This window comes from Poeciliopsis prolifica, unplaced genomic scaffold (genome assembly GCF_027474105.1).
Source record: "Poeciliopsis prolifica strain line A6 unplaced genomic scaffold, Auburn_PproV2 SCAFFOLD037, whole genome shotgun sequence".
In the NCBI taxonomy this organism is placed as follows: Eukaryota; Metazoa; Chordata; class Actinopteri; order Cyprinodontiformes; family Poeciliidae; genus Poeciliopsis; species Poeciliopsis prolifica.
This window is the reverse complement of record NW_026562412.1, coordinates 2,785,349-2,804,723: the sequence shown is the minus strand read 5'-3', so window position 1 is coordinate 2,804,723 and position 19,375 is coordinate 2,785,349. Positions and strand designations below refer to the sequence as shown.

The 19,375-nt window shown below is 36.7% G+C and overlaps 1 protein-coding gene across 1 annotated transcript; it reads left to right on the top strand.

Annotated features, from left to right (window-relative positions):
- The first annotated feature begins 11,603 nt into the window (after positions 1–11,603).
- Positions 11,604–13,607, top strand: htr1b (5-hydroxytryptamine (serotonin) receptor 1B). Its single transcript, XM_055053434.1, has one exon. The coding sequence runs from the start codon at positions 11,877–11,879 to the stop codon at positions 13,029–13,031; it is 1,155 nt and encodes a 384-aa protein (XP_054909409.1). The 5' UTR covers positions 11,604–11,876; the 3' UTR covers positions 13,032–13,607.
- Positions 13,608–19,375: the final 5,768 nt, after the last annotated feature.

The following is a 19,375-nucleotide window of genomic DNA, read 5'->3' as shown; positions in this document are numbered from 1 at the left end:
TCCTGTGGCTTTGTCTTGATGCAGAAATTATATCCTTAAAGTGAAATATGTGCAAACAGAAGCAGTTTGTTTGTGAAGAATCAGTGAAGTTTTACTGGATGACCCTGAAAAACTAAAAACGGACAAAAATCACCAGGAAACATAAAGCACAATTTTAGAAAAACCGTAAGAAATATCAAAACGCTGAATTGTATGAAAATGGCTAAATATCTTGGGATTTGTTTAAATGTTGAATGCAGTTTCTAAGTTGATGTAGAAAGCGGTCAAAGAGCTCAAAGTTTCAGTTGAATTCTGTAGGATACGGAAGAAATTCAATGCATTTCAATGGAGCTGAAATTTGCAGAAGAGTTAAAATATATATTTTTTTAAATTACAAAACAATTGAACAGTAATCTATAGCAGATGTTTTGATATATCGATATATTAAGTTGGTTTAAGTGTGCAGAAGCAAACAGTCTTATGTTAAAATCCTCTTTTTTATGGAGGTTATGTGTCATGGAAAAAATTAAAGCTTTAAAAAATGCAACTTTTTCAAAAGGTTGCTGCAAAATCAGTAATTTTAGGTCACAACAATCAGAAAATACGTCACAACATGACAAAATATATCAAAGTTGTGATAGCATGAATACTGCCAGCAGAAAGTCATAACTCAATGCAAGAAGTGAAGCAAAGATCACATTATTAAATCATTTTGTGTGAAAGTTGCAGCTACCAAACAGATGAGCAGCTGTCAGGTTATGGTTATGTTTAAATCATGTTACACACAGATTTACTGACACGTCTCCCGCTGCGTTCATCCTTAATGCGCCTCAGTCTGTTTATACACACACTTCCCTGTGGAGAAATACAATATCAGCTCTTAGAAACAGCAGCTACAGAGGACAGATCAGCTGTTTCTCCTTCAGATAGAATAATTCACTTAGTCGTAACCGGCCAGCACTCTGCGCTGCGTCCTCTGCCCCATTAATAAAACCCGAGAGCTGAACATGTAACTGATGTGCAACATCTCACTGTGTTTCTCCAAAGTGCCACAGGCTGCGTCTGATGCAGTCTGACACATGCGCTAACACAGACGGACAGATGGCATTGTACTTGTGAAGTGTAAACATTCATCCCACACAACACTCTCTCCTCTTTCCTGCCTGCTTCTCCCTTAAAGGACTAAAAGCTCTTCGCACACCGTTGCTTTGAGAAGAAAGCTTTCTGCGATAAACCATCATCATTTTCTTGACCTTTGTTAGGAATCAGCAGAGACATTTCAACCAAATTACTTATTTGCTCTTTTCATGATATAGTTCCTGAAATCATGTCGCAGCTCTGACTTTCTGTAATTACTAATAATTTATCTCTTTTTCTGGTTTATTAAGTGTAACAATTATTTTAATACCTAAATCTCTAAATCCTTTTTTGTATAATTGCTAACAATTATCTCTGATTCTGATTTATAAAGTCTGATGATTATTTTAGTTATAAATTATTATGATGATTAATCAATTAATCAAATGTTTAAAAATGGTCACATTGTGCAAAAGTTTCATTTTTCCACACAACATCAGAAATGCATGAATAAAAATGCAAATAAAAAACTAAAAATAAAAAGATCATTTTTAAAATGATAATTCTTGGATTAATTGATTAATAATTGGATAGAATAATAAAAAGAGAAAATAGAAAATATTTAGAATTTTTTTTATTTTAAATTCTAAATGCATATTGTTTTGTGTAGCTTTGGCTTAATTTCTACTGACTGTTCTTTTAACAAATGGCATTTTTGGGTTTATCTGCTTCAGTTAAGAATGAATTAATTGCTAAATCAGCTGACGATTATTTCAGTAATTTATTAGTCTGGTTAACATAATGCCATGTTCTTTGGTTAATTTCTTTGTTTTCTGTTGAGACTTTTTTCAAGTTATGTTTTTTATTTTTCCAGTTTCCAGTGGGTTTTGCACTGCAGCTTTTCTGCTGCTTTTTCATTGCATTATGTTTTTATTCCCTCAAACGTCAGGAATAGAGCATGCAAGCTAATGTCGTACCAAGTGCTTTTACAAAAGTTAAAACATAAAACTAGCCTGCAAGGACACTAAATTACCCATAAAACATAATCAAACATGATGGAAAGGTCAAAGTCAGTTTCAAGTCCCAACCTGTGGAACAGCAGCTTTTAGCATATCCATAAAAACTCTTTTTCTGTGCAGAATGGAGGGATATTATCACTTTGTTCTGACCTTAATGAAAGATCCTGTTCGGTTTTATGGATTTCTGTGCAGTTTGGTCTCAGCTCTGATGAATTTGTGTTTGAGCTCATTTTTGTTGCATTTCCATGTTAGTTTTGTTTAGATTTGCCTTTAGCTCTTCTCCTCACAGCTGCTACTAATTTGCTAATCGCTCCCCTGCTGTGTGATGAAAAGCAAATTAGATGACAAAGAATGGAAGAATAGAAGTCAGATAATAAACAATTGATTATTACCCTGGTTTTCTTGTTTACTTCACTTTTACTTTGTGCGTTTTAAAAAGTACTAAACCTGAACCACATACTTTACAATCTCAGAGACCAGAGACCAGAGACTCGGAGGTGTGATGCCCCTCAGGATCCACAGGCTTCATTTTCATTCATCAAACATTGTTGACAAGATGATAAAATTTCAGATGACTTGCACTCGTCCTGCAGCTTTTCACATTCCGCAGAGCATCACCCCACAGTCTGAGTGTGAGCCGTTCAGAGCATCACCCCACAGTCTGAGTGTGAGCCGTTCAGAGCATCACCCCACAGTCTGAGTGTGAACTTGTGAGCCGTTCACACTCGCCTGACCAAAGAGGATTTCTGTCACCACAGCAACGACACCAAGCAAAATAGAGAGAGATTTTCTGACACAGATACAGTCATCTGAGCTTTATTACTGTTTTCACCGTTAATCAAGGCTACGATCACATATAACCGCTATATGTGTAGTTCTAAATAAATCCATTCAAATTTAAAATGTGACATGAAGCTGTATGGCGAACATCATTGATACGCGACAAATTTCATTATTCTGCGTCCCGATCCGCGCAAACGGGAAGAAAAACAAACATCCATGGATGAGAATGAGGATTAAATTGTTCATTTGATTCCTCTGGTAGAAAGACAACTATAGCCTCCATGTTTACTTCAAACACTGAGCACTTCTTCTTCTTCTTCTCCTTCTTCCTCTTCTTACAGTATATTGTGCACCATTTCTGATCGGAAGGAACTAAATTATAACAAATTATTATTATTGTAAATATTTATTTATTTGTTAGTATTTTTACTTCCGAGAATGTAATGTTTTAATTTGATCTATTTGTACAATAAATGTTTTGTGAAAAAAAATTAATAAAAAATCTTCCTCGCAGTTCACACAGGAGATAAGTAACCCGATACATTTAGAAGTGTGAATGGCCACATTGTTTAAATCAATCAATCAATCAATCAATCAATCAATCAATCAATCAATCAATCAATCAATCAATCAATCAATCTGAATCCACATAAAGTCAGGATAGAGATTTGAGGCCTGTCATTGTGACGTATCCTTGGACATGACTTTCCATAACAAACCTTTATTAACTGACACCGATGTCAGTCTTGCTTGTGTGACGTAAATTATTGTTTAAAATAAACTCTGTTCTCGTGTTGTGATACGTAAACTTTGGCCACTTTAGATTTAAAACTGACTGCCTGAAGTGAATTTCCTGTACGAACCTTCAGTTTCTAAATGGACTTCCAGTCAAGTCAAAATGAGTCAGACCACAGTTTCCAGTTATCAGCAACACTCAGCTCATTTCCTGTTATATATTTATCTCAGGGGAATAAAATAGAGTTTTACTCGGTGCATTTAGTTTACATTTCCTGCCTCTCCTCTCGTGGATGTGCTGCTGTTCCAGTGAGCAGAGCCGCAGTGTGAAGCACAAATAGGACACAGCTCTCCAAAAAGTAGCACAATCCCCAACATGGTGGCAAGGGTTTGATGATACGATCATCCGCTTTGGATGGTTCGCGCTCAGAAAGCCCCCAGTTGTACATAGAAGCCCACTTTTCTCTCAATACATTTTTAGCTGGAGAGCTGATTGGCGAAGCAGAAAACGCCAGATCCCATCAGACCCGGCTCGGCCGCAGAGCAGAGAAATGGGTTCTGTAACGTCTCAACATGTGTCCTATTTTTTACCCTCTCATTGTATTTGAACGCAGGATCCACACTGTCTGAAGAATCAAGGGTTTGATGTGTTTTAAAGGCTCTATTATGTGAAATGTGATGTTTCTGGGGAATAAATTAATCTTTTTTGGTTTCTGGTAAATGAGATGTTTCAAAACTTTCTGGAATGTAAAAAGTCACAAATCAGCCGCAACAGGCACTGCCTGTTGCCTAGCAACCCTAGCAAAGCCCAGCCCGTTACCCAGCAACCCAACATGAGCTCCAGCACGTTTGGTCAGCTGGTTTTACTGCTGTATGTGCTGGACAATGGCTGTTGGAAAAGTGTTTTGTTGTTGACTTACCATCCAGAAACCACTTGATGCATTCTTGTTGGTTGTGCAGGAGGCTCTACTTCTGCTTTTCAAAGATGTGCCGTTATATAAATGTGGAATAAAATATGCAGAACTGAGCAGATTAAAATCTCAGCATCTAAGAATGATTTTGTGTCATCCATTGACCTACCCTAACATGTATAAGGAAGCATTTGAAATACAGCAATTTTAGAAAAGAATTGTATTTTTGGTGGTTTTGTTTGGCTGCACTGAAATTAGTTTATTTCACAAAACTGCTTCTCTTTTGTCACTAACAGGATGCTGCTGGCATAAAACCAGGAAGAAGACGACAGGAAGTTGTAGGAATTTTTTAAATGTGATTTTCTTACTTATTGGAAAGAATACAATTGGGTTTTATCAACATCAGCAGGATATTCACAGTCACACTATTACTGTGTAGTGGAAACACAGTAATAGTGTCTTTTAGCACGAAGGTCGGGGTTTGAATCCTGGTTTGGCATCTTTGTTGACAGACTTTGCATGTGTTGGTTTCTCTCTGGTTTCTTCCCACAGTCTAAAAATGTGACTGTTAATTGGTTGACTGGTTGCTCTAAGTTACTCTTTGGTAAGAGTGAGTTCCTGTTTGTTTCATCAGTCTGTGTTGATGAAAAAATCTAACTCCAAACTACGACTTTCCACCCGCTCTGTGAACCCAGCCCAGTCTGAAGGTCACATTAGATGATCTGAAGCATTGTGTGGACGCAGTGAGGCAGAGGGGAGCTTGACCGGTGGGCGGGTCTGCGAGGTCCTGGCCCGTTTCCACCCCGTGTTCTGTGCCGAGGCCGTCGGTGGCTCCAGGGGCAGGTTGACGCCAGCAGCAGCATTCAACCCCCTCCACCCTCACGGCTCCTCCCACGACCGCTGGCTCCACTTCTCTGCTCGCCCAAACACAGCATGGACTCATTTAAATATCTGGATAGCAGGTTTATCACAATATTTTGTGGTGCTATGTTTACATTACTGAGTATGACTGAATGTGTGTCACAGCATTTATACAACACAACGTTCCCATTTGTAAAGCACTGCAAAAACAAAACATTATCAAGTAATTCTGCTCTTTTTAGTGCAAATATCCTAGAAGATAAAACTTACAAATAAATTTTCAGCAAGATATAATCAATAATTCATTAAAATTTAAGATAAAGTAGTTCCATTCGAAGCATATTTCACTTTAAAGAAGTGTTTCCCATTTTACAAATGAAGCAATCTGCCAGTGTAAGTAGTGCTATTTTAATCAATATTAAGGAATTGTTTCACCTAATTTTTCAATGCCTTCAGCATCTTTTATGAGAGAAAACAAAAGGCTAAAATTGGATATAATTTGACAAATAATAATGTGAGACAGATGCAGAAAAAGGGACAAAGGTTCCCTTTTTAAAGTTGCTAAGATTTAGCATGTTACATTGATAACTTGACCGTTAGAGCCATCGTTGTCAGGGGGCAGTCGTTTGCCTCCAGCAGGGAGAAAGGGGCAGGATCAGGGGTCCATATTAGCATATAATTGGTTATTTATGTATTTTTTACTGTCAGGCACATTTGTGAATCCCCAGTTGAAGCCTTGCGATGCTTGTCAGGTACTCCAGTGGTACGTGTGCAGCAGATTGTGCTAAAGCAGATTGTGCTGAAGCAGACGCCTCATTTAAGTGCACAGCTGTTGGTGGACCTCCAGGTCCCAGACTCCAAACGAGGCTGACCTAGCTGCTCAGCTTGGTCATTTCTCCCATGTCTCATCTCGTAAGCACATGGATAAGAAGGAGCCGTTCCCCGCAGCGAGGGTTTCGGGAGGAAGGGGGGGCTAAATCTTGCAATGACATGGGATCTGTCCTGATTTTCGCTTTGCCCTATTTGCTTTAGCTTCTACAGCTGTCGATTAGAAAGAGGCGACCACAATAAATAAACTTGTTTTTAGGGGTTTTGCTAACTCTGATTTGAACAAACAACACAGTGTCTGCATATGCACAGTTTAGTCTGATTATTTGTAAGCAGCATTTTGTCTGAATATCTTTACTTTTGAACTTTTAACACCCACTTCTTTATTTGCAGTTCAGTTTTAATTTGTTGTGACTTTTTCAGTTTGCTTTAATTTATCATTTTAGAGTGTGTTTTCTAGTTTTTATCACTTATTTTTAGTTAAATATTGTTCAGTTTTAGCTTAGTTCTTATTAGTTGTAGTGGTAGTTTTAGTTTTTTTGTGTTTTGGTTAATTTTTAGTTGGAGAATAGAAAAAGATCAAAGTATTGTGATTATATTTACACCAGTGGGGTAATAAATACTTGACAGAAAATTACATTAAAAAAAAATACATTAAATTGTTGAACAACTGACTGGAGTTTTCTAACAACTTTTGCTCGACATTTTGTGGACTAGTATAATTTGCAGACATAAACAGCTTGTGTGAGGAAAACAATTATTATTCCCCATTAAATCATCATTTTCTCTCAATCCATCTATCTCACCATTCTTCAACCAGCAAATTATGACAAGTTTTGCATTAAGATAAGAAAAACATCTTTGTCTGTAAATATGTTTTATTTACAAACTCCTCAGGTAGCATAGCTTTAGCTCCACCTGCTTCACATTCACTAGAGGAGCAGTATGTGACTGTATTTAGGCAATAAAATGCAATAAACAAACTGTGTGTGTTTATTTTCTTATAAAAATGGAAATGCTTTGTTTAGGCTTATGGCTTAAGTAGTTAAATAAAACAAATCCGTAGAATGTGCCAATTTTTTTTAACAGATTGATCATCAGAATAATCTTTAGATTAATCAATTACTAAAATACTAACCATTAGTTGCAGCTGTAGAATGAAACTAATAAATAAAGGTAATAATCTTATCCACTGTGCAGAAGGAAAACACAGACAGACTTCTCCACAGACACTCACCCACTCAGTTAATGGTACAGTACAAACATAAGACTGTTTTTTGTGTTATTCTCCATCTGCTGAGGTTGTTATTCCATCCATCAGTTTGGATTATTTAAAAATACACTGCTCAAAAAAAAAAGGGAACGCTCAAATATCACATCCTAGATCTGAATGAATGAAATAAAGATGAAAATAATTTCCACCTGTTGTCTATTCCATTTGCACAACAGCAGGTGATATTGATTGTCAATCAGTGTTGCTTTCTAAGTGCACAGTTTGATTTCACAGAAGTTTGAGTTATATTGTGTTGATTGAGTGTTCCCTTTATTTTTTTGAGCAGTATATATAATTTACCAACTGTTGGTATTTTTGTAAATATGGGAGGGATTTTTTTTATCATCAGGGTGTTTGGTGTTGAATTTCTTATATGTTTGTGTTTTCATAATTTCCATGTGATTTATTTATGTTGTATATCTTGCAGTATTTTGTTTATTTCTCCATTTCATTATTGTTACTAAGGTGTTGCCAGACTATGCCGTTCCTTTATGTTTAGTTTTTTTTTAGTTTATTCCCATGTTTCTATTTCCCTTAGATTAATGTCGGGCTTGTCCTGTTTTGGTTTCCATAATGTTGAATCCTTGATAATCAGTCTCCTCCCTCAGTTTTAATGCTTTTAATTTTTTTAAAAAAACCTTTAAAATACAGTTTTTTTGTGGTTGTCTTTGTCTGCCTCAAATTTACACAGCATGACAATAAACAAATTGATTTTCTTTAACAGTAGAGGGCACCACCAACTGAAATGTTAGCTGTGCTAACCCTATAGCGCTATCCTACCCTTTAGTTCTGCCAACGCTAAAGCTTTACACCAGCACAGTGTGATTTAGCAGAAGCTAATTCTTAAGCGCTAACTGTAATTCGAATCATTTCCCAGTCAAAACTTCAACAAAGGCATCAAACTTTAGACAACTAAACGTTTTTAAGACAACCAAGTAAATTATTGGTTTAGAATTTAGGGAAAGCTAACTATGCTACATGCTAATATTTTCAAAGTTAGCAAAAGAGCTAATGGAGGCTAATCCTAAACCACTAACTTTAATTCAAACAAAAACCCCTGAGAACCAATTTAATTTTGACATTACATGTTTTATGATAATAGCATCAATGTTTTTATATTGTTTATTTTGTTCCTCTATGTTTTCAGTTTGAAATAAAGTTTTCCCAAAACAGTAAAAATTCTTTAGCGACTTCAGAACAAAAGCATAAATATAAACTATTTGTAGACTTTCTAACAGTCGATCCCAAAACTAAATCATATTTATTCAGCTGAAAGTTTCCAAAAACAACCGAGTATATTATTTCTCTAGTGTTTAGGGATAGCTAAGTGTGCTAAACATTTTAAAAGTTAGCAAAAGCGCTAACGGGAGCCAATCCCGAAGCCTTTTTCGGTTTCTTTTGGGTCAAAGAAACCCAAAAGGCTTCGGAAAATGACTCACGCCAAAATTCAAACATTTTTGAGCGATTCTTACTGAAGATGTGAAGCAGCAGCTTCATGTTGTGCGCACGACAAACGTAAAGGCTCTCCGGATCCCTTATTAAATAACTAAAAATAGGAGTTTGGGGTCAGAGTGAGACTGGAGGTCTCTGTCTACTGCGCCGCGCTGCTCTGCCCTGTGTTTGGAGATGAGGGTAGATAACACAACAGAGCCTCTGAAAGTGGCACATGCTGCTGCTGCTGCCGCCAAAGTGGGTCACATTGAAACTTTTCGATCAGAGAATGACCATGGAAGCCACTATAACCAACTATAAATATTGGAAATATAATTACATTTCAGAGAATTATAGCCTACAACTCTTGAAAGTATGAAATACAATCGGCATTGTCATTGGTTGTATTTCCGATGCAAATGTCCGCAGAATTTTGTAAATATTTTGTGAATGTTGACAAACACAATTTCACAATTACTGTTTCCAATAAACAAGAAACCTAATTATAATAAAAAACGAGTTTGCTCACCGGATAAGTCATTTAAAAAATTCTTCTGACTCCTTCCTGTCATCTTCTTTGTCATTTCTGCCAGTAGCAGCATTTAGTCGTTGATGCAGTTTTCAGAAATAAACCAATTTCTATACAGCCAAAAGAACTCTCATGCTGGCATAAAATTTTTACTTTTTTGTTTATTTTTGTAACTCCAACTTGCACAATTTTATGAAAGCTACAAGATAGGACCCAACTGAAAAATATGTAAAAAAGTACTGCCATTTACACAATCAAATTTCCTTGATAATGTAAAAAAAATCCATCAACCTGCCCCTTCTTCCACCAGTGGGAACTAAAATATATATTTTTTTCTAGACAAACAAACATAAAGATGAAAGAATCAGAGCTCTTGCTATTTCCAGATGATGTTCTGTAGGAGTTTTTTTCTGTAATTTTAAATTTTTTTGTTTGTATTTATTATGTTTTATCCTCTGCTGTGATGGACTTGTGTGTGCAGCAGAACACACAACGTAGCAGGCATGTCAGTGTGTGTCAGTGAGCGCGCATCGGATGTGCCAGACGCTCAGGCTCAGTCAAGGAGTACAATCATGAACTAACAGGAAGGTTTGGTGTTGCTCTCTGCAAGGCTTTGACACAGAACATCAGCCGCTGCTTAACTCATGCATGAGCATTAAAGCTGTTACATAAACCCCAAAAAACTTTTAAACGTGTCGTAGTTTGATTATGTAGCATCTTTTTTGTATATAATTGTGAAACATTCACTCATTGGCAACAAAAGGATTATCGTTTTAATGCGAGCGCTGATCAGAGCAGGAGGTTTTTAATGACGGCTCCTTTCACACATCAGACGCGTCAACACTGGCAACAGATCAGAAGCTGTGATGTTTCATTCCACACTGCAAAGTGCAACACCGGAAGATAGAGCAAATAAAGGCCAGAAATTGAAATGTGCACACTACTATTGGTGAAGAGTGCGTGTAAATCCCCGACTTCAACAATAAAATAATATCACTTTTCACCTCATTGTGTAAGAAACATCTGGAATAAAAGTCCAGACTGGATTATTTGTCTGTTATCACATTAATGTACTAAATAAACAAATAAATCACATCAATTAGTTTTATGAGTAAAAATGGCAGAAACATAATATCGACACATTTTGCTTGAGCAGATATAGAAGCTGCACTGATCATTTTTTCTATAGCTGAGTTCTTTTCAAACTCAGCAATTTCCAGGTTTTTCAAGAAATTTTTGAGATTGATCTAAATATTTCTGGTACAAATGTTCAACTTTGCAACCATAGAAATTTCATAGGATTTTCAAACTTTCCAGGATTTTCAAGATTAATCAGAAAAAATTAAGGGGAGTTTTTAACTTTTGAAGATTCATAAATTAATTTTTTTCTAGAAAATTTCTGAGCTAAATCTCAGAATTTCAGATTTTTCTGGAAAACGTTCTACATATTTAGCTCAGAAATTCAGCATCTTTCTAGAATATTTCTTAGGTTAAACTCAAAATTTCAGAGTTTTTTTGTAGCATATTTTTGACATTCAAGATCAGAAATTTCTAAGATCTTTCTGGAATTTTTTTAAAGATTAATAAAAATCATTTTTGGGTTTTTGTTTCTAAAAAGAATTTACCCTCTGAAACTCAGAGAATTCAATTGTTTAAATAAAATTTCTGAAATTTCTTTGAAAATGTTTGACTTGTCTCGCTCAGACATCTTGTTTTTTAACATAAAACGTCTGAATTTGATCCCAAAATTTTACCATTTTATTGCAAATTATCACCTGTTCAAACTCAGAAATATTTCCAGAATATTTCTCCATTTTTGGGTGGAAATGTACTCCTTTCTTCCATCTCCTGAACATTCAAATATGCTGAAAACTAATTATTTTGTTGGCTGGTGATCTGCATCCAGATGGAATGTGGGCGCTATGACCCAGCGGAGACGCTGCTCCTCAGAGAAAGAGAGAGAGACAGAGAGAGAGAGAGAGAAAGAGAGAGAAAGAGAGAGAGAGAGAGAGAGAGAGAGAGAGAGAGAAAGAGAGAGAGAGAGAGAGAGAGAGAGAGAGAGAGAGAGAGAGAGAGAGAAAAGGTTGTGATCAACTGCGCTTGTTTGATGTCAGAGTATAAAACGAGTCGTCAGCTCGGATCTCCATTCAGCCACCAGGGGCCCAAGGAGCCACAACTCTGGGAAACATCTGGCCTCATGCGGATCGACTGCGACTTCCTCCCAGATGTTCAAACATCCGGATCGATATTTATCCTCCAACATTTTCTGTCTCTTTCAGCGCCATCGCAGTTAGAAATTTACTTTGTGGATTAATATATAGATATATGTGTGCAATAATAATAATTAATAATAATGGAAAAGATATATGGACTTCTGGTTCTACATTTTTCCAGCCGAATACGAATAAAAAAGAAACAATGAAGACGAGTTTCTATGTTCCTCTGACCGGATGGCAGCATCAGTGGCTGAAGTAAAAGTGGAAGAAGTGATGGAGCTTCTGGAACCGACTCAGCCGGTCAACGCCTCCAATGACAGCTTCGTTTCTCTCCTACCTGAGAGCGCGGAGAGCCTCGCCTATCAGGTCTCTCTGGCGGCCGTCCTGTCGGTCATCACGCTCGCCACCACGCTCTCCAACGCCTTCGTCATCGCAACCATTTCCCAATCGAAGAAGCTGCAAACTCCGGCGAACTTTCTGATCGCGTCCCTGGCGGTCACCGACCTCCTGGTGTCCATCCTGGTGATGCCCATCTGCGTCCTGTACACGGTCATCCACAGCTGGACGCTCGGCCAGATCGTCTGCGACATCTGGCTCTCCTCCGACATCACCTGCTGCACCGCGTCCATCCTGCATCTGTGCGTAATTGCGCTGGATAGGTACTGGGCCATCACGGATGCGGTGGAGTATTCCAAAAAGCGCACGCCGGGACGCGCGGCCGGGATGGTGGCCACCGCCTGGGTCATCGCCATCTCCATCTCCCTGCCGCCTCTCTTCTGGAGGCAAGTGAAGGCGGAGGAGCTGACCAGCTGCAGCGTCAACACGGACCACATCTTTTACACCATCTACTCCACCTTCGGGGCGTTTTACATCCCCACCCTGCTGCTCATCGTGCTGTACGGGAGGATTTACGTGGAGGCCCGGAAGCGCATTCTGAAACAGTCTCCAAAAAAGGTCGGGAAGAGACTGACCTCTGCGCACCTGGTCACCAACTCTCCCGGATCCGTGGCGTCCACGACTTCGCTGCAGTACGCGAGGCACGACACTCCGTCCAGCGACACCGGGTCGTCGACCAGCGAGAACCAGGTGAAAGTCACGGTGTCCGACGCGCTTTTGGAGAAAAAGCGCATCTCCGCGGCCAGGGAAAGAAAAGCGACCAAGACTCTGGGGATCATCCTCGGCGCGTACATCGTCTGCTGGCTTCCGTTTTTCATTTACACGCTGCTGGTGGCCACATGTGAGACATGTTTGAACCCCGAGCTGTTCGACTTCTTCACCTGGCTGGGATACCTGAACTCTCTGATTAACCCCATCATTTACACCATGTCCAACGAGGACTTCAAGAAGGCTTTCCAAAAGCTGGTGCGCTTCAGATGCTGCAGGTCCTGAACTCATCCTCCAAACTAAATGTTTGTTTTATGTAAAATTATTCCCATTTCGTCCTCAGCTGTTTCCGTTTCGTACCTGAACTGACATGACATGACGGACACCTTTATTTTTCGGAGTAATTCAATATTTTGATGATTCATGGAGATAAAACATCATCCAAAAAAGCTTCAAGTAATTCAATAAAAGTCTGTAGGGCCAATCCAGTTCTACTTATTTTGATTATTTGCTGTTTTTTTCACAATTTTGCCATTTCAGACCTCAGTTGTTTTCTTTCTGGTACAGAATTTATTTTTTTATTGTTTATTACTGTGTAATGTTTGGAAATGCATTAATACAGTGAAAATACCTACAAGCAGGAAGTCACTTGAGGTCATGAGGGGTCATGATCTATTTTATTTTATTTAAAATATTGGGAATAGCAAGAAAGAGGATCAGGGACACCATAAAGAGAAATCTTATTTTCTTAGAAGTTTAACTTTTTTCAGGATTTAGATCAAATTTGGACCTTAATCTCATAATTCTTAGTTCAATCTAAAACATTTGATCTTAATCTAAACATTTAGACTTTGTGTCAATTTTTTTTTTACATTTTTCTCAGAATTCTGACACAGAATTTTTACCTTGATCTCAGAGTTCTGACTTTAACCTCAGAATTTAGATTTAGTCTGAAAAGTCTCACTTTTTTTCCTCAAAATTTTATGTGGAATTTAGAATTTTTTAAAACAGAATTTTGCCTTTTGGACTTCTGAGCAAAACTGTCAAAATTCTGAGATTTAAGTCAGATTTTACGTTTCTCTTCCGTAGAATGGAGAAGAATTGACAAGCGATTAACTTACACATGAAATTTTGCCATTTCTAACTTTTCATCACTTTGAATAATTAAAATAATGAACTATAGCCAAGAATAAACTAATTCCCAGTGGTTTAGGAACATGGATATGAAACTGATTATTGATAAATATAAAATGGAAGAAGAAAAGGAGGAAATGGCAACAAGCAGATTCATTATGAGGGAAGGGATTGGAAAAAAATGACACATTATGACCCCTGTGAAACTTCCTGCTACCTTTATTGGAGTCATATTGTCATATTTCCACAAAACAGTAAATGTGTGCAACATAAAATAATTACTTTATGGTTTGTGGATGAAAATGTGCAGCACATACCCAAAAAAGGGACGAAATGGCAAAGGAGCAACTTTGCTATTTATGAGGTTTAGTTACAAGAGGAATGGAGATAAAATGTGAATGTTAAAGAGCAAAAATAAAATCCTTATAATTTACAGGCGCATAATAAAATGTAGGATAATCTATTTTGATCTATTATGAATTTGAGCAAATTTTAAAGAAGAAATTGAAACTGAAATTTGCTTTTATGTGTAGAAATTAGTCACTATTTTCATGTGTGGATCAGAAGGGAGAAGTTTCTTCTGATTATCATTCAGATCAGGAATATTCTGTGACTTTCTGCGTTTTTCTGAAACATTTATTTTGATTAAATGTTCAAACAAAGATCTGTCAGCAGACGCATCGATCAATCTGTTCCTCCACACTAACAGGATTCATTAGGTCATGTGATCATCTAGTTTTTTAAATTGTGCTTCAAAAAATAGTGAGAACTCTCATGTTTTTTATTTATCATTCTCAACAAGATGCATACATGTAAATGCTGTTGATTGGGTTGAATGAACATTTTATTTCACGTATTGATCATTGATTAGATAAACCAAAAGGGAAAACTGGTCGATTTTGGTATTTTTCAGATTGATTGATACCTTTTCTGTGTTTTTTGGCTCAATTAAACACATTTATTTTAATTAAATGTTCTAATGATGCTCCGTGTCTCAATAAATGCGTCAATCATTCAGCATCAATGCTGTTGATTGTTGCTGAATGATCATTTTATTTGAGATATTGACTCTGGATTGGTGCTAATCACTGGTAAAACTGGTCAGTTTGATCTTTTTCAGACTGGTTGATGGTTTTAAACCTGACAACATCCTGTAAATGTCAACGTTAAAGTAATCCAGCATTTGCGTTTGTTTTGCTCCTGCTTTTCTGCTCCACTCAATGATCATGTGGTTAGAAAACGGAGAATAATAACCAAACCAAACGCCTGCAGGCTGCACCCTGCAGCAGGAAAACATTCACATAAAATCGATGTCAAACAAAAAGAAAATACTTCATCTGATATTTGCCAAGCTGAGTGCCATGATGACTTCAATTCTGCTGAACAAACATCCCCTGTTTTACTGAGCATGTGTGAACCTGTGTGAAGGGAAGTGCAATAGAAAAAAATGTTTCTCTTCATTAAAAAACTAAATATTGTGGTGTAAATTAGTGAAAAAAACTTTTTAATGTCTGTAAATGGGAAATTACTGCCCTCAGAATAATAAAAATGATGGCAAAATCATATGAAGCAACGTCTTGTGGCTCTAAGTGCTTTGGGAAAATATGAAGAATGAAAACAGGAGATTTCATTTTCATACTGTTTGGTTTCTCCACCGTCTTCCAGTCCGTCTAATTTCTCTGCTCGGCTCCCTCTGGGAGGAGCACACTTCTATTTGATCAGCAGCTGTCAGATATCACTGAGATATGATGGTGGGAAAAGCTCTTCTGCCCTCATAATGTCAGCAAATGCATAAACACACCCCTCCCCATGGGCTTCTGTTTGAGAATTTTAATATGCATGAAAGACAAAGCTCTTCCTTAGAGAACTAGTCTCAGACAGAAAGGCTGGAAAGTCAAACAGCAGATGCAGAATTTGAAATTGTCCTGCAATAATCATCATGATGTTGTGTTTAACAAGATTAATGATGAAAAATGTTCAGTTTTTTATGACACAAAACAAGTTATTATTTAAAGAACAGATTGAGAATGCAGCAAAGTCAAGATGAGATCAACATACAGAGACTGAACAGAGAACATCCTCACTGAATGGGCAGAAGTAACTAAATGTACAGAAAATGTAACAAAAAATGAAAGTGCACCTTCTCCAAATGTTTAAACTTGATCAATTCCAGTCAAAGATGGCGGCGGAGTACAACTTTAACATTTTTAACAGATTTTTATTGCAAATTCTTACACTGATGTTAAAAAGTATTTGCTTCTTTTGTTTTTGCTTTTTTGTCAAACTGAAATGTTTCGGATCAAAAATAATTTTAGTATTAAAGATACAAAAGAAATTAAATTTTTTTTCATGTTCTGACAGAACCAGCACTTTTTCATCAATATTAAGGGCTGAAAGAAGATCTTACATCTTCATGAAAAGTTAGTTTTGTATTCTATAAAAATGACTTGTTCAGATTTTGAGCTTTTGCAGTGTAGCCATCTGTAGCACCACAGTTCAATCGGCCAGAATGGGACTCCATACATCAGGTGTTTGGGGAAAATATCCAATTTTGTTAAACAAAATGAGAACTTGTAGATATGTGTATTGTCAGAAATGATACCTTTGCTGTTCAGTCGTGCAGAAGTGGGACAATTTTCCAGCGCATGAGTCACCTGGAGGAAACCGTATCACTTTTTATGCTCAGTAAAGGGTTTGTGATTTACTGAATGACTCACACGCAGCAGCTGCAGAGCACATTATCTGATTATTCAAACAGTTGCATTGTGCAGTAATCATATTGCTTCGTTTATTTATTTTGATCATTTGACTGAAGGACAACGCTTACCGAGGCCAAACACATTGATGACGAAGCTGTAAAATATGAATTTATTGCATGTAGTTTGGTTAGCAGCTTTATTGTTTCCTCCTTTCTGATTAGAGAAGGTTTAAAACATTCATCACCTGAGAAATGGAGGCCACCTGCTCTTAATGACGAACCGGGGCCGGGCGATCACAGCTGACCTTGGTGGTTAGTAAACGCAGCAAGCAATTTATTAAACGGCATTGGAGAGAACGGCTGCAAAACAATGAAACGCCACATCTGATTATAACTTTCAGTAATCTTTTATCTAACAGCACCGAACTTCATAGATTCCTGGCAGAAATGTACATTTTAAATCAATCCTCAACCTTTCAGATTATCAGCATCTTCATTGCAAACCTATAGCTGCCCTCATAGATTAAAGTTTACGTAATTAATATGATTCTAGTGACAAGCTATTGGTAGGAAACTGGTGAAGGTGAAGATAGTGAGTGGCTCGTTTATAGCCACAGACAGCTCAGGCGCTTCCTGCATTTTATCACTTGAGTGTGTTAAAGCCTAACCTTCACTTGTGTGTGTTATTTGCTTTTCTTACAGCATCTCCGCGGCCATATAGTGTTTAAAGGTTCACAGCACTTTGCATTAGTTTCTCCTCCAGCTCACCTACACGTCTAATAATACACCGCTCCGTTCAACAACAGGAACTCTCAACCACAACTGGCTCAGGACAACAATAACTTGCCTTGCAAAAGGAGTTATTGGATTTTTTTCTGCGTTTGCTCACCTTGAAACCACAAACCTCAATCTGTTTCAGTGGGAATTTATGATTGAAAAGCAAAAAGAAAATGATACACATGTTTTCAAATAATTCAACGGCAGAAAATCTGAAAAGCTGTTTGATTCTGTCCTCCTGAATAACATTTTGTAGAAATGGCTTCTGCTGCTGCTGCAGCTGCAGGTCTTCATGCTGCTGCTGTCATTTCCATATCAGGGAATCATCATGCATCATGGGGAAGTGGCGCATTCCCATTATTTGCAGTGTTAGTCTGCCAATGATTTAGTTCTATTTTGGTTTCATCTGAGCAGAGAATCTTCTTCCACTTGTTTGTTTCCTATTTGACTTGTGGAAACTCGAAACAGGATTTATTTTGACTTTCTGTAGGCAATAAATTTATTCTAGATCCTCAAGAAGCAACATGGCGTCACAGCATGGGGGGTAGAGTTACACCCCAATCACCAAAATATATATTTAACTTTGAGACTAAATATTTAGTTAAATTTTTAATTTGAAAGCCAAATATTTAGCTTCCAAACTAAATAAACAAAACATGTCAGAATTTCAGAAAAACAAACTAAATATGTACTAACTATTAATTCTAAATTAAATATAAACATTTAGTTGGGAACTAAATATTTCGTTTGTAAACTAAAATTTTGTGAACTAAACTAAAATTTTAGTTCACAGACTAGTTCAGACTTTTAGTTAGGAACTAAATATTTATCTTGCACAATTAATACTTAATTCACATACTAAATATTTTGTTTATAACCAAACAAACTAAGAATTTTAAATATTTAATTCAATGCTAAATATTTTATTTAGAAACTAAGTATGTAGTTTTCAAATTAAATATTTAATTCAGAAACTAAATGGTTATCTCAGACTTAAATGTTTCATTAAGAAGCTAATTATTTACTTTGCAACCTAAACATTTAGCTTGTGAATTAAATATTTAGTTTGGAAGTCTGATATTTCTAAATGTATGAATTTTTGGTGAAAATATGACATTAAAAATAAAGCACCCATTTGTTTCTCTGACAGACTAAATAGAGAAAAGTGTTGCTGTTGGTATTTTGCTGTGTAACTTTACAAACGGCGCCTCATAACTGCAGCTGTCCAGACTGGAAACAGGCGAACCACAAAACAAACTAACAATCCGATGTGTGATGGGAACAAAAACTGTTGTTTTCTGCTGACATTTGAGCTCAAAGGTCAGGCCCACTGAACTTTATGTGTCTGTTGGGAGGCAGACATTAACAGGAGCGATTGTTGTTCTCCATTAGCTTCACCTTTTCATTGCCTTAATTACCTCAATCTGTGCTTTTTATTTAGGAATTGGGTCCTGAAGGTTTCACCCTGTTGTTTGAAGTTTGTTGCTTTTTGTTAGGTTGAAAAATAAAAAGTTTTAGATTGCAAACAAGCAAAACAGCAGCAGAGTTAGGAGACCAGTTCTTCTCATGTTATTATGACTTTATTCTCATGTTATTACGACTTTATTCTCATGTTATTACGACTTTATTCTCATATTATTACAAATTTATTCTTTAATTATTACGACTTTATTCTAATAATATTATGAATTTATTCTCATTTTATTCCAACTTCATTTTCATATTCTTGAATTAATACAACTTTATTGTGTTATTGTTATGACTACATTCTTGTAAAATTATGACTTTGTTCTCTTATTATTGAGACTTAGGGTTACGGTTAGGGTTAGGGGTTATTACAATGTTATTGTCATTTCATTGCGACTGTATTCTTCTATTATTACAATTTTATTCTCTTTCTGTTACTTTATTCTTGGTATAATAACGACTATATGAGATTTAATTCTCATGTTAATACAACTTTACTGTTATTTTTACAACTTTATCCTCTTATTGTGTTTTCATTCTCCAATTTGTTGTG

What these genes read in the sequence shown, in the direction of transcription:
- htr1b (XM_055053434.1), top strand. Translation starts at nt 11,877, where the DNA reads ATGGCAGCATCAGTGGCTGAAGTAAAAGTGGAAGAAGTGATGGAGCTT.